At 39.6% G+C, this 16,611-nt stretch overlaps 1 protein-coding gene and 1 long non-coding RNA gene across 2 annotated transcripts in view; one reads left to right on the top strand and one right to left on the bottom strand.

Annotated features, from left to right (window-relative positions):
- The window catches only part of lats2 (large tumor suppressor kinase 2), a 35,311-nt gene that overhangs the window by 3,228 nt on the left and 15,472 nt on the right, over positions 1-16,611 (top strand). Inside the window, exon 2 of the mRNA XM_084724933.1 lies at positions 6,498-7,245. Within this exon, the coding sequence (XP_084581059.1) occupies positions 6,880-7,245 (366 nt within the window). The 5' untranslated portion in view covers positions 6,498-6,879. The remainder of the gene's footprint in view (positions 1-6,497; positions 7,246-16,611) is intronic.
- LOC146322824 (uncharacterized) lies at positions 699-4,937 on the bottom strand. Its single transcript, XR_014771277.1, has 3 exons — positions 4,684-4,937; positions 3,399-3,553; positions 699-1,430 (listed from the first exon to the last, which is right to left on the bottom strand). It is a non-coding gene; the product is annotated as an uncharacterized LOC146322824 (long non-coding RNA).

The following is a 16,611-nucleotide window of genomic DNA, read 5'->3' as shown; positions in this document are numbered from 1 at the left end:
TCAATAGGTTTTATCAAGAATATAATATATAGAACATATCTGTAGACATGCATTTTTTGCAATGATCCCTCAAAAGTGGTAAATACTTGTGTCAAACATATGTAATGGATATTTTCAATTTAACTTAATTGTTCAAAATGATATCGGGGCACTCAAACAGTGAACTTTCACCAGTATTTTTTAATAATTGTCAAAATAACTATAAATAAACACAAATAGAGCAAAATATATGTATTCCCTGAATTAAGAAAAGGGATCAGATACACATAAAATGCTGCTTATAAAGCAAACAAATAAAAACAATCTACATTTGTTTTCATGTCTTCATGTAGGTGTGTATATGAGACAACATATATGTTGATACCGATATAAACAGATATCACTATGATAAGCCAGTATCAGCCTATATTGGTCAGGTTTTACTTTTAAGCTTTAACATTCCCTATATAAGAAGTCACCAACAAGATACATGAGGAGAGGTGATTGTTATAGCCGTTTGAAGCAAAAAAAATGTTTTTTTCCCAAAGAGAGTTACAGTTGAGTGTTTGTAACATGTTTGAATTTTTGTATTTTGTGCAATTTTTTTATGTTTTATTTGAGAATGGCATTATTTTACCAGCTTGCAGATTTTTTTTTTAACTCAACAAGTATTGAGATTTTAAGAGTAAGTATCAGACTAAATGACACATTAAATAGGATTGTGTTCATTGTAGCCTACATTTTTGTAGCATGAAGTATGAATATTTTTACGAAACTGAACACATCTGTCAATTCCAAGTGGAGTGTGGTCCAACTAAGAGTCAGCGGCTAGATTTAAAGTCAGGTCTAAGTAGAGATAAAGCTGAGGAATGTATTGATGAAGGTTAGAGTTAAGTATAGAAGAATGCTGTGTGTTTATGGCTGTTTGTATGACTTGTGGTTTGCGATGTCTTTGCACATTTTTGTCTGGTAGATTTTTGCTGTTAGACATACCCATCCACCCTCCTAAAGCCTGTTTCCAGACAAAGATAATCCATAATTCTTGTTTTTTGGGTTATTTTGGTCAGCGTAGACTGTCCCATGATTCAACAGTGGTATGAGTTACTTGTAGTTACTTGTGGAATGGAATGCTCGTTGGTCGGACATGGTGCCTGAAGCATCACAGGAATGGAGGCAAGAGATCCCAGAGATGGGGCAACATTTATGCAGCTTGGCACACTTGGCCCCACCCTGCCCCACCACCCACCGATATAAAAAAAAAAACATGTTTTTGTCTATACAAAGTTTTATCTGTCTGAACAGTGAGGGCTGTGTCCTTCTGAGAAATGGCCCAAAGGGATGAAGTCTGCCAGGGAGGAGGTGGGTGGGGGTTCAGTTCAACAGCTTCTTATGTTTGGCAACTTTGGTATGAATGCCATGATGAGTCCTGCGCTGCATCTACTGGAAAGTAGCTGTGGGCAATATGGTAGATAACATTATCACAATATTATTAAGAACATATGTGTTTATATATAGAATAATAACTTAGTGATATATGTAGAATCACACACAACAGTAAATTTTTCCACACTGAATTTAAAAAAAAATCTGAGCTCAAGCAAATTTAAAACACTTCATTTTTCTAATTATATTGTTGAATTCATCCAAAAATAATTAGTTTAAACTACTGAATGTTTCATTCTGACTTTATCACATTTGAAATGTCTAGCTGACCAATCAGATTACTTGGTCAAAACTACCTGTTGTATAATAAACCTTTAGCTTTTTTCTTTTTTTTTCTTTCTTTCTTCTTCTTCTTCTTTTTTTTTTTTTTTTTAGCTTTTTATACTTAATTGACCATAGTATTCGAAAACCTGGGCATGTGCTAGGTAGAGAAACTAAACATACAGAGGAAAAAGAAATTTCATCACTGGCGTAATATGCAGGTAAGATGATCAGCAGTGTATTTTTACATTAGTGTGGGACAAGGAAAATACTTTTTGTTGTTTTTCTGCTGACTGAAATGACTTACAGACAGTCTTAAATGTTAGTTTTAGCCATTTCTGTCTCACATGTGGCTGATAAAATGAGCACAAAGTACAAAACAGCAGAATAACACCATCAGATGAGATTGACATGGTGTAAAGTTAAGAGCAGCGGTGCGGACATCACTTTTAACTTGTGGCTGATGAAGAAACTTATAGATAATCTATTAAAGAGACTTCTACTAACAGAAACATGCTCCACATGCTGATTATCCTCATATATCGTGTTAGAGTGCTGACAGAAAGTAAATAGGGTGATGATGATGATGCAGCTGCAGGAGGAGGACAGGTCGCACGGTGCTTCACTTCAGCACTTGTGTGGAGCAGCTGTCCTGCTAAGATAAGTCATGTTCAGCTTGTGGAGCTAAAGAGAGCCAAACTGTTGCATCGCTGTCTAAAATACTCCCACACTTTAGATGATCACGGCGAGGCTTGCTGATTGGCTAGCAGATGTCTGACCGTTAAAACAGTCTAACAGGACACCTCAGCCATAGTTCCAGTCAGTAGTTTAAGTATTGTCCTAAATCACTGTACACTGAACATTAAAATGCTAGTTACCATAGCAACAGCCGATAAAGTTGATGCCGAATAACTGGACGACAGTTTTGATTGACCCAAACATTATGCCACCAGTATGATAGAGATGAACCATCACTGTACTTTTTATTTATTATGAATTTATTTTAAGTTAATATATCAGTACTATGTATGCACTCATCAAACAGCTCCTTTAAAAACCATCTGTCAAAGCGAACTACAGTTTTTGCCGTTCATGGAGTTGTCTGATGGTGAGAATAATAATTGTGGCAGATCAAGGGCCCTGGTTGATTGATGCCCTATTTTTTCCCCCACCCACTCTCGAGAAACTCGGCCTCTAATTGGCTAGTCTTGTTGTTTCTGTTGTTTAGGTTGATTATAAAAGCATGCCTTGAAATTTTGGTTTGTCCCTTGGTGTGCCTTGGCATAAAGTTTGAAAAACACAGAGTTAAGCTAACTCTCAGTGGTGAAACAAACATAGGGTTAAACTGACTTTAAATACATTTTGAAATGCATTTTAAATGCATCATTGAACAGAGCTTGTTTTTGTGTCTGTGGTACATGGGCACTATATAAGCACAAAAGATAACAGCTGGAGGAAACTCCTTCAACTCATCAATTATTTTCATGTGTCAGGACAATTGTTGCTCAAATAATTAGGTAAATTTCATTTACTAATCAATCACACTTTTAAATACAACCAGAACAATTGAAGGTTGGTTGTTAAACAAAATGGTTGGAATAGCAGACAGGATTTTAAAACCACAGCCATGTTGAAACCTGCCAGAATATGATTGTGTCTGGCATTTTTTCCATGAAGGTAACAAACCAGATTAATATCTGGAGACGAGAAATCACCTGCCAGCCAAACGGAAATCTTCTCTGGCTGAGGAAGATATTTGACGCTTGTGAGCTGCTCAGTGGGACAGGAAACCAACCTGCCTGTCAGGTTCAGGATCTTCTATCGAGAGATATTGCTTGGCAAGAAAAGTGAGACTTTAATGAAGGGGATCCTAAATGTAAAGAAAGAAGGAGAGAAAGTAAGAAAAACATGTAAGTGGAACAAAAGCCAACCAATAAATGGTGAAAAGTTAATGCAAATATTAAATATTTCCTCCTCTTAAATAATCTGGGATATTCCTCTGTTTAGTTTTGACTTAATTTAGAAAAATGCCAAATCGACATGAGCTCCATTTAGTCATATACTGTCAGCTGAATCTTACATATAGTGACTCAGGTCAGATATATAAATTTAATACGATACGAGCCTTTGAGAAGATCAGATATGGTCTAACATTGTCAAACTGTCACAACTCTTTATTACAACAAATATCAACAAAAAACTTAATTAGGCTGTTAGCCTTTTAGCCATGTTTGTGGCCATGTTGGTCCAACTCAAATATCTCAACAACTATTCGATGCATTCCTATGAAATTTTACGCATACTTTCATAGTCTCCGGATAACTACTTATATTGACGTTAGTGATCCACTGATTTCCCCTGTAGCGCCACAAGCAGGTTGACATTTTTTCTATTTGGTGAATCTGGCACAGATCTGTATGCAGGTTCCGTTCCCTGTACATTATCCCACATATTATGAGGCTACTTACAAAAAAAAAAATCAATATTTTGACATAAAATATTCCCATCAGCCTCAGCTGTAGTTTGTGTGTCATGCTGATTGCCAGGCTAAAATAAGATGGTGAACATGGTTAATATTATACTGGCTAAATTTCAGCATGTTGCCATTGTGAGCATGTTAGCATGCCTGATGCTAGCTGAAAGCACCACTGTGTCTCGGTTCAGCCCCACAGAGCCACTAGCATGGCTTTAGATTCTTAGTCTTGCTTACATCATGCTTGTTACCCTTAAGACAGTTATGTCACTGGGGAGTTTGTTGTCCAAGTACATCATTTCCATCCAGGCAAGAGTAAATTCCTGTGGGAAGCACTGAGTTTTTGCCATTTTAGAGTGTTTGAGATGGTCAATATTTGAATTAATTCACATTCAAACATTTAAAGCAATTGTTTATTATCCATCATATTGTTGCTCCTGTCCTCTTGTACCCTCTATTTAATACAGAGAAAACCTTCCAAATATCTCACATATTGTATCACCCAAGATGTTTCACACTGGACTCACGTGAGGCTCCTGACAGGAACATGTGCATTTATTCCACACGTTATCCCATCTGCCCTGGAGGAGTAATGTTGTTGTGGTAGAATGTGAAGTATGTTCCTCCAGATAAGACTGTCAAACGGTGTTAAATGTCTGATCACAGGGGAGCATCGCAGGCAGAGAGGCGGACGCAGGGGAGGGCCGCTGACTTGTTTTGACCCCAAGCTGGAGCTCGACGCTCTCACAAGGGTGTTTACCGATGACCACGTAACAGAAGCATGCGGTGACGGGGGCTGACTTTTGCAACCGCAGCTATGCATTGATGGGGTGTGCAGGGGGGCAGGTGGTGTTTTATGACCCCTTGCATTCCTGAATTATGCATTAGGTGTGCAAGAGTACAGCTTAAGCAGCACTAATATTGAATCTGACTTCCTGACTTACAGGTTTAGACCAGTCTCAAACTGATCCCGTGTGTCTTATTTTATTTCTGGAAAACAAGTTGTTTGTTTTGGACACATTGATATCAAACTGATAACATTTGATTATATCATCCATCTCTGATGTGAAGCCTGAATAAAACTCTAAAGGGAAATGATTTTTATTTTAGGCTTATTCTTTCACTTCATCAAACCCTGCTGTATTCCAGTAACCTTTATAGGGACAATTCACCCCAAAATCAAGAATATAGCTATTTTTTTCTCTTACCAGTAGTGCTATATATCCTTCTAGATTATTATATTTGTTAGAGTTTTAGAGATATCAGCCACAGAGTTGTCTGCCTTCTCTCAAATACAATGGAACGAAATGGTACTCGGGCTGTTGTACTCAAAGCACCAAAAAATACTTTCAAAATTCAACACCAGTGTCTCTTTCCTGTAATCATGACCCAGTTACTCAGGATAATCCATAGACCTAGGGTTTTTGGCACCATGAGCCAATTCTAAAATAATGATTCCTTAGGACTCATTAAGAAATTTTAATTTAAATTCTGCTTGTGGGTTCCTGCACAAATTTCACTTGTGCTAGTTTCAAGTTAAACTTCTACTGTATATCAACCTGGCTATCTCTCTGCACCTGTTGACATACAAGTTGAATGCATTCATGTCCTCCTGTCTCCTAATGAATTTGTGTTACTTAATTTTGAGTCAATTATTATTTTCAGTTCAATATTCAGCCAGTGCTATGCTAAACATTTTACAAGGACGGGATACTCCTCTCATCACAATAAAGGAGCGTAAGTAAACCCCCAAATATTTAAGAAATCAGAAAAGAGAATGCAGGACGTTCAAAGGATCGGACTAGTGATTCATTTAGAAACAAAATCGATCATTAGAATCAGAATTTGAATGATTAAAATAATTTTCTTGCTATCAAACTACACAACCAACCATATCACCATGCAGAAGGGAGGAAAAAAGATAGCGAACATCCACTCAAAATCTCAATTACATGTTTACATAAAATTTAAATCAAGTTACACCTCTGTATTGCTATTGTTAATCTATACCCTGCTGAAGTGCACTGAGAGAATCAACATGCATCAGTTAAAAGTAGAAATTCTGTCTTTCAGTTGCCATCATATTTAACATTTCCAAGATTTTTATCCTCTGTTACGGCTTTGTGTGTTTTTCAACCCTTTGCGGTCCTTTCTTTCTGAGTCATTGGCATCTCTGGTTCACTTCTACATATTTGGTCTTTTTAATTAAAAGCACAGCTCTCCTGCCTGCGCTTAAGGTGTAAACTGCCCAGTGCTTGCTGTAATTTTAGAAAATATGAAAAACATGAACAGTATGCATGACCACAGTCTCCATGCTCTAACTCCATCCCTTCCTCCACAGGCGAAGATTGGCAGCATCATGGTTTGGCTCAGTGGTGCCCTCGTGACCGGCTGCATTTCCTGGAATAAGCTGGAACCTGAGCCTTGAAAGCCACACCATGGAATGCCTGTAGTACTGCAGTTCACGTTCATCTACCCCACCAGCAGGAATCAAAAACACAAAGAGAGACACAAACAAATAAGGGACAGAGGAGGAGGACTCCCACATCGGTGCCTCCAATCTGTGCTCCTGGAGACTCTTTATCTATTTAGGTCAGCCAGCTTGAAAGGGATCTGTCAGAGGGTGCAGAGGAGTGAGCGCCTGTGTGTGTGTGTGTATGAGTGTGTGTGTGTGTGCGGGTGTTTCCCTTTTAGAGTAGGTGCCTGCCCTGGGCACTGAGGCTATGAGGCCCAAGACTTTCCCAGCCGCCCCGTATGTGGGCAACACGCGCCAGCGGCTTCAGGAGATCAAGGAGGGTCTGAAGCAGCCGGCCAAACTAGTGAGTCAAGCCCTGCACGGGGGCAGCTCCCGGACAGAGGGCGGCAGAGGGGCTGACTGCAAGAGCGGGAAAGACACAGCCAGTCGACAGCAGCAGCTCCGACCTCCGCAGAAGTTCAACAACTACCAGAATGCCTTGCGGGAAATCCGCAAGTCCCTAATGCCCTTTGCCAATGAGTCGGGGCCATCCTCCGGATCAGGACACCCTCCTGGTGCTGGGGAGGTCAACCGGCAGATGCTTCAGGAGCTGGTCAATGCCGGCTGCGACCAGGTGAGCCAGAGTGTGTGCATGTGTGTGAGAGGGTGCTTGCGTGTGTGTGCACGCGCATGTGTGTGTGTATGAATATAGGTCTGTGTCTCTTCAGTTTCCTGTAGGCATGGATGGTCCCATCCAGTCGATTGAAATGAGCTTTAAATTTAAATAATCACATCCAAAAGGAAGAATAGGCTAGTCTCCAAGAATGCCCCACTTTTTCAGCTGAATTTCCAGAAATTTTACATTGTAGTCAGAGTTCGACATTGACCATGACATAATGGCCCATGGCCACAAAAAGTTCTCTATGGCCTCCTCAAATATTCTGTTTCTCAAGTATGCCCAAACTGCGAGCCATCACCAACATACTGTTCGAGTTTCACAAATATTCCAATTTTTTTTTTTTACCTTTTAGTCAGCTTTCTACAGAAACACTGAACAGTACCTGTCGCCGTCTAGCTACTGATATGTTGAGGCTACTAAAGTATGAGTATACTAAGACTTCTAAAACTGTTAATGCAATCCTTACAGAAGAACCAGAAACACAAAAAGCAGACTTTGAAAAAAAAACAAAACGGCAACAAAAATGTCATCGTGAATGAAAGCAGGAGTTTAAGTGGCACATCTAAGTAATATACTGCCTTGTTTTGCCTGTTTCCTCAACCAGCTGAGAAGTCTTGTTTGTTTTTCACCTGAAACAATGCCTTCAGCAAACATCACGTCACTATTTGTGGGAAAAGGGGAGAACAGAAGTCTCAAAGTCAAACTCAAAGGTGGTATTAAATTGTCTTTCTGTATTGTTTTTATTGTTTAAGTTTAAATTTGGCCACCAAATTCAAGGTCTTGGTGGTCTGTGGGACCAGAGCTTAAAAATATTAGTGTCTATCCCTGAAAATACAGATAATAGAAAAGCAAATTCCTTATTGCTTTTATTCAATAAACAAACCTTTATCTCCATTAAACTAATCTAAGATGTGAATGAGTGAAAATGTGGATGAATGAGAATGTGGGTCAGGGTGGTGGATAAACAGGAAAAAATACTGAGCGAAACTAAGTTGAACGAGTATGATCGTGCTGACGTTTATTTCACTAAAATTCAACTTGGATCCTTTTTTCTTCCCATATATTTGTTTGATTGATTAAAACATGGGAGATGTGAGTTTCTTGAGCTCTGGATTATATTACTATTATGATTGATTTTTTTTATTGCTATTATGCTTCTGTCATATTTTTGTACTGCAGTTTATTTTGCCATGTTGTATTTTTACACTCCAAATGTGTGAATGTGTGAGACATTCACAAGAAGCAGAGAGACAGAGGATCTATTGTGGTGTGTATTAATGCAATGTATGAATATGTGAGTATTGTGTCTTGGCAAGTGTTGCGCGGGTGTTGTGAAAGCCACTTCACTCTGTTTGAAGCCGCTCTGCCTCCTTCAGTCAGGAATCTTATACGAAAGCAGTCAAGAGTGCCATACGCTCTTAAATGCAGTACAATACAAGTCTTCCCTGCCAAGTATACAGTGCTGTGGTTACGTAACGTGGGCCTGAGCGTTCAAATGTTGAAATATCAGGTGGGTTTCCCAACTGGGCTGTTTTGGCGTCTATTCCCTCTGTCCTACTTGAGGAATGCAAGAGCGTCATCAGACGTCTGTGGAGAAGAGTGAGGAGGGAGACTGTTTCCGTGGGAAGCGAGGCCTCAGAAATCACTGAGTAAAGGCATCATGTGGATGCTGTTAATCAGGGGTCACTTCACTTCCCTTGAGTTGAAGGAGAGTTGATCTCAACATCAGGACCATTTTATTCATCTGTTATATTTACGCCTTAAGTTTCGAAAGTTACATCTGGAAGGAATTAAATTTGTAAAATGGTTTTGGTAATTGTCCCAAACATCAGATTTTATGCTGTTAAACACAGAGTATGTAAGTAGACCACTACAAGTCATTGCACCTGTTACATAAGGGGACAGAAATTCATCATGTGGCACCTCGTTGTTGCACTGAAGCTGAAACTTAGGGCACTTTTAATCCAACTGTAGCAAAAACAATGCAAGGACCATTGCATTGATGTGGGTTGGTTGCTACTTTGTGCTGTGAGAAGATGAAATGTAAGCCAGGAGGTCCTGCTTGAAAGCTTATGAAATGCTGTGACACCACATAGAGATCTATCCTGCGACAGGATTCACTGATTATGAATGAGGAAGTCTGTATTTCTGGCCAACACTAGGAGTGTTTCCATCAACATACATTTTGAAATTTCGCAATAGAAAAGGTTGCAAGCAGCAAACTTTGGAAAAGCTTCCTCAGTTTTCGCCGTTTGTGGTAAAGGCCACTGCTCTTTTAATTCTGTCATCTCGTTGTGCCTTCTTCCTCCGCAGTTGTTTAATGGTTTTGCGACTGCTTATTTTAATGATCCAACTCCTAATAATCGCAAAACAGTAGTCGATGGAAATATGGCTGCTACTCACAATTATTTTCATTATAGATTAATCATGTCTATCATTTTCTCAATTAATCGATTAGTTGTTTGAGCCATAAAATGTCAGATAATTGTGAAAAATATTGATCAGTATTTCCCATGGCCCAAAGTGACATCCTGAAATATCTTGTTTTGTCCACAACCCAAAGATATAAATCAGTCAGCCCTAAATGATCAGAGAAGACAGAATTGATTAATCTGTTCTAAAGATAGTCGGAAATCACTAAAATAGTTTACAACTCTAACTGGAAACAAACATTCTTTTGTATTTTGTGGATTTCCTCAAAGTTCTGTTCTGTTCCCTGCCAGAGATGAGTGAGGCAAGATTGAGGAATTACATTTAGGAACCTAATCACAGGATTTCTTCATAAAATGCTGCTGATCCAGTTTGGATTTGGTACACCAGTGGTTAAAGGCCCTGTGATGGAGCTTGGCATGCGAGGAATGCTCATCTCAAGCCTATGCACAGAACTACACTCAAAGTTATGAGGCTGCCCCTGCAGGGAAAAGCTGTGGGGCCGCCTGAGCCAAATCGATTTCCACTTATATCACAGCCTTAGACCCACCGTTTGTTTGGTGTTTGTTGATAGCAGGGCTTTGCTCTGCGTCTTACATGACTGAATTATCTGCACAACTGTACTGTGACAATTTTGACATACTTTCAGGCTGCTTATTCCTTTACAGTAGTCAATAGTTGCTTAGAGAAAAGCTAGACTGCAGGACTGATTCAGTGATTTGTTCAGTAACACTTCGGCAGGCTGGCAGTCAGGTTTCAGGATGGCTGGAACTGAGTCATATTCTTTGACATGCAAGGCTAGCAAATAATAATTACCACTCACTTCTCAGATTAAAATTTTACCTAAGAAACATATGACACACTTAAAATATAATGATTTGGGGTGCCCTTGTGTCTCAGTTGGTAGAGTCTGCGCCCCATGTATTGAGGCTGCAGCGTCTCAGATGGTTTCATTTACAGTAAATACGTATTTGAGGTCAAAAGAAGTCAAATTGTCTAATATTTCACGAAGAGATACAGACTTGTGCAACTTTTTTTTCTTCTCCCATCAATCATCTCATGATCCCCACATGACTCCTTTAAGGGCTCCAGTTGGACCAAACCAGTCACAGGGGCCATTCTTCTTCAGAATAAGTACTTAGTAGTTTAGTTATTTTAAGTACTTTTATGTAAGAAAGATTTTGAATGAAGCACTGTAATGTAGTATTCTTCCGGTGCAATTCAAGCATCTGTCAAAGATAAGAGAAGAAACTGTGAAAAGCTTGTACGCTACAATGGCAGCCATTTCCTCAGCTAGTTGACCTCCATTGCTGCCACCATTGTAAACGAACCAGAGCGGTGCGGTCCCAGTCAATACAAACAGGAAGTGAACATTCAATGGCTACAGGGTGGAACAGTTCCTTCTGCTACAGTCGAGTCACCACCCAACATGTCGCCTCTCCTTCCCCCCTGTCTCTAGTTTGTCAGACTAACTGCTCCACAGCCTTTGTCCCTCTGTGTCTCTGTAGATGTGTTGATGCATTTGTATTCTCACCAGGAATGTACATTGTAAATAACTGCTTTGATTCATTAACGGTAATCATAATTGAAGTAAATTCCACACTAGTATACCAGTGAAAAGAGTGAGTAAGCAAGAATCCAATGCTTATTTTAGCTTTGGGAAAAGTTTTTGTTTAAAAGAATGTTCAATATCAACAAAAGTGCAATGCAGTTAAGGTATATTACAGAATTGAATGTCTTTATATAATGGACTAATAAAGAATTTAGCTCCAACAAAAAACTTATTTGTACCTTGTTGTAAACATGTTAATTTCTGCTGAAAGGTTGGGCTTTTTATGGATGTCTGTATAGATCAGCTTGTTTTTAGAGCCTGCCTGAAGTGGTCGTTGCCAGCTCTACATTGGCTTCACTTAGTACTTCAAGTTGCCGCTTGGTTAGATCAAATGTTTTTGGTTTTGGTTTTTGGTCCAACTGTTAACTTTGCTCTGATGTTGTTGAAAATGAAATGAAAAGGCAGAAGTAAAACAGTCAGAAGAATCTTTGAATGCGTGAAATCACTGATGTAGTTGTCTTAACATCTGCTCAGTCTCTTGACTGACTCTGATGCTAATTCTACATGTTGAATACAGACCACAATGTGTCTTTACACATGTCTTGACCTTTCTCCCTTGGGCTGTATACACACTTGACTGTATTAATTAGGGCTGCAACTAATGATTAAATTTATAATCTTTCCGATTATTTTAAGATTAATCATTTACTCCATAAAATGCCAAAAATGAGAAGAACGCTCATCAAAAGGCCAAAATTGAATTCATAATGCCTCTTTTGTCCAAACAGCAGTTAAAAGACTTTAGTGTCATAAATGACAAAGAAAAGTAGCAAATCCTTACATTTAAGAGGCCGCAACCAGCAAATGTTTGACATTTTTACTTGAAAAACCTCAAACAATTAAACATTTTCAAAATATTTGGCAACTAATTTCTGTTGATTGACTGATCAATTAATGGCTGAATTATTGCAGCTCTAATACTTTTGTTTGTATGTGTCATTTCTAACACATTAGTACTGTTGCTCCTGATATCAGCTTACAGCTGCAGTGGTTTCACTGTGGTGGACTTTGGCTCTTACAGATACACAGCCTCCATTTTTAGGCCACCAGGCTGTGGGTCTGTATTTTTTTCTTTTTCAAGTGTGTTCCAGATAGTAGATCTGTTACTGTGTCCTTGAACACCCCTCATCTAAGTTTTCCTTCAACTCTTCTGGAGGCAACCCTATTTTCTCAGCCCAACTCTTATCAGTTAGCCTCGTCTTCCTCCTGCTATTCCTCCTCTCCTGTCTTCTCCAGCTGCAAGTCACAGAGCAATGTGGCTTGTTACATAATCACTTTTTTTAAAGGAGGAAATGTTTTTGAGGGGGAGTGAGGGTGGGGGGTGGCATGCCACGCATCGAGATGACAGGGAAAGAAAGGAAATGAAGGCAAGGAGGAGTGCGCTGAGCGTTTTCCTTCCCAAAACTTCTCAGCCATCCATTCCTCACAGGCCTTCTACTGTACGTACAGGACAAACCGCGGCCGGGCAGGAATCCGGTGCACGCTAAGCATATTAAAGCTTTCGACATGTGAGCAAGCAAACAGTGCAGCGTTTATGTAACAGCAAGGCCAACAGGACGTGACTTGGAGGCAGTGTATGTGTTAGTGTTTATGGTTCATATGTTGGGGCGGAGGACGTGGCTTTCCTCCGCTTCCACTGTAATAATTCGTAAGTAAGCAAGGTGTCACCTCGCTTAAGCGCTGCAGTACACTCGTTTCATCTTCAGACGAGATTTTTGCATGTTAGGTTACGCCATGTATGAGGAGAAGTGGGGAGGAAGTCATGACAGGCTTTACGGCTCTCTGTGTGGAAATGATGGATGGATGGACATCCCTCTCAGCTTGTCCATCCATCTGAACTCCTCCTGAACATCCTCCCATATGGCTTTGATTTGCAGGGTCCCACTCTGGAATGTGTTTCAGAATTGGGTCAAAGAGACGAGTAATATCAAAAAACACTCTTGACCTTCTCCCTCATGCAAAGAAAAGGAGTGTTTGTGCTAGTTATGTCAGTGTGTTAGAGCAGTTTGTGTGTGCGTGGAGTTTGTAGGCTGGTGATTATGCGTTTTGGATAACTTGGCGGCTTGCAGCCCGCAACCATTATGACAAGGGTACAAATGTGGCCTTGATATTTTCGACAGAGAGACAGAGGCAGGGAGGGAAAGATGGGAGAAAGACTATCCAGAATACAAATAGCTTGAATTCCTGCTTCCTGGGCTGAGGAATGTGAGTGAGGAACATCTGTCGCCATGACAGCCAGGGTCACTAGGCCCGCCTCCACCCAGTACACACACAGACGGGAATGATCCAAGAGATAAAAATCAGAGAGCATTACTGCATTTTGACGGTTGAGTACATAACTCTCTCTGTTTTTAAACCAAATATTTAACTCATGTTAAAACTGGTTTACCATTCTGTAATACTAAAGATAAAATTCAATGAGCCCAAAGTGGGAAAAAGAGAACTTGACTGCAGAGAAGGAAATAATGTGTTCTCACCATTTTCAATCAGACTACTCTTTTCATTCTGATCTTTCACATTTCCTGTCCTCAGCACAGGGGAGTGAAATGAACCGATATTTCAGCTATGCTTCCTGTTGCGCACGGATCACACTGAAGAATGCAACTAAAAGAATAATATTCAAAGACACAACAGAAATGTAACTGTGTTATCTTTTCATTTATTATCACTTGATAGATGCTAAATATGTGTCCATTATTTTCATATAAAAATTCCTCCATTTTCTTATCCTGTAAATAATTAAAATATGTTTGATCATTGTTTTCTTCTCCTGCATAAATTCTGTGTGAGTCTTGGTGGCCAAGGGGTTTAAAGAGACAGTTCACCCCAAAATTAAAATGCATATTTTTCCTCTTACCTGTAGTGCTGTGTAGCCATCTAGATTGCATTGATGTGGGAGTTTTGGAGATATTAGCCAATAAAAAATAGTTCCTGTGGATTATCTTGAGTAACATGCTGCTGAGCTTTTCAAATGTAATTTTTTTAAACACTTTGAGCGCCACATGCTAAGTGCCATCGAGTTCCATTATATTCGAGAGAAGGCAGACATCTCTACGGCCTGTATCTCCAAAACTCTTGGGAGTTTGGAGTGAATTGTCCCTTTAAACGTGTCAGTGCACTCCAACTCCAACCAAGTGTTGTGCTGGACGGTTCAGAAACTTTCCAAAACCAGCAGTTGAACAGTCACACCTTCTACATGCAGCTGTCTCTCAAGCTCTCCTTTTTCGTTCTTTACACAACAACTTCTTTTTGTGTGTACAACTGAGTGAAACAGCGTGAGTGCCTTCAAGAAGAGACTGTTAAAGTGTCATTATCCCCGCCCCTCTCTTTGACGGCTTTTCACCCCATCTTTGACTGTCTAGCACGGCCTTTCAGAACAGCTTAAACACGTACTATTTTGTTTTGAGCACACCTGCATCTGTAGATGTTGACCATGTATTAACTCTGTGCCCAGCTAGAGTCTGGCTGGGGACTCATTTACTTTTCAGCTCTATACTGTACTCTCAAATAAGGTAGAAATGCCTACATTACTAAATTAGTTCTGCAGTGCTATACTTACACATTTTGAACCATGTACAACTTGATAATACTGTTCTTAGTTATCGTCATATCATTAAAGAAAATTAGAATTAGATAGAAAAAGCTGTGGATGAGAAGCAGGAGGAAAGCAAACGAGGTAGAAAGACCAAGTGAGAGAAGGACACTATGTGACATTACTGGGCGGCTCTGGCAGCCAGCACTCTCTACTGGCTACGCAGGAATGTAACAGACACACACATACACACACACACACAGGAAACAAAGTATAAACAGTGGTGTGTGTGTGTGTGTAGACGGTCAGTGTTGGGCTCAGGGACAGAGTTATGCATGTGTGCATGCGGATGCAGTGGGAGGTAACCAAAGCAGGCGCGTGCACGTTGCATGCAGTACACCTATAAAGATGCACTGTGATGGACAATACACACACACACACACACACACACACACACACACACACACACACACACACACACACACACACACACACACACACACACAGACGTACGTTAAAGAAGGCATAGAAATTGTGTGGCCTTGGCATTTCCTGGCTTTGAGAGCCAACTGTCCCCACAGTCGTACATGGTCCGACTTTTAAACCATTTATGTTTGATTTAGTTTCCTTGCAACAAATAAAGGCGACCAGTGTTTCTGAGAAACTGCAGGCAGAACGGGCACAAAATGGCTGCACTGGGATGAAACTTCTCTCCTCCTCTCCTTTCTCCTCCTCCTTCTTGCATTTCCTTGTATTCTTGCAGTAACTGTTTTGAAGTCGGTTACAAAATGTCTCAGTGATTTATACTACTTTGTACTGGGTTATTTCATTCAATACCTTAAAGGTACTGAGTATCAATTCTCAGCCCTAGTATCAATTGATCCAAAGCTTGTGTTTTAATGGTCTTTCTTAAGAAATCAGTCTGAAGTAAAATTGCTTTTTCATCAAAAATCAGTCCACTGGTCTTCACTTCCCCAGATAGTGGGAGTAATGTAAAATGAAGACTTTTGTGTTTGGTCTTGCAGCTAACAACAGAGTAGTTGGCGTGCTTTGCTCATAACATTATCGTCCACATTTTTGTGTTACACAGTTTGCATGTTGTACCAGAGTCAGTGTTAGCAAGGAAAATAGTAGTGACCTGATGTAACTCCAGATCTACGTGTGCAACCCTCTACCTGCGTGTTATCGCAGCCACAGTAATTCATTTTAATATGGTTAAATATTTATCATGGTAATGACACAGTAAGGAAGTTTTTTTATATATAAATGGGCAAAATAATAAAAACACTTTTCAGTGTAACACAACACCTCTCTAAAACAGGTTCAATAAAAAAAACCCATAACCTTCATGTAGGAAGGATTTGTAGCAGGACTGTTGTATTAGATAACATTCATTTTTGCTAGGTGTATCTCATAACTGGCAATGATTGTAAATAGTTTGCAGTGCAGTGACTGGCAATCCAAGTTTATTTATATAGCACCATGCAGACACAAGGCAATTTAAAGTGCTTTCCAGGGGCATTGAAATGCATTCAGTATATGACATTAAGAAAACATTAAAACTGCCTTTAAAATCCAGTAAAAACAAAAAGCAAAAACAAACAGATAAGTAGATTAAAGAAATTAGAGTCTAACACATAAATTGGTCTGTCCATATTATCAGCTGATATTTGCCGATTTGGGCTATGAATGTTAATGTTATACTGTAAAATATCTTGTCTCTATACACATCTATGTGACAAGTGTT

The sequence above is a fragment of the Lutjanus erythropterus genome, chromosome 8 (genome assembly GCF_056507025.1).
Source record: "Lutjanus erythropterus isolate fLutEry1 chromosome 8, fLutEry1.hap2, whole genome shotgun sequence".
Lineage (NCBI taxonomy): Eukaryota > Metazoa > Chordata > Actinopteri > Lutjaniformes > Lutjanidae > Lutjanus > Lutjanus erythropterus.
This window is presented reverse-complemented; position numbering and strand designations above follow the sequence as displayed.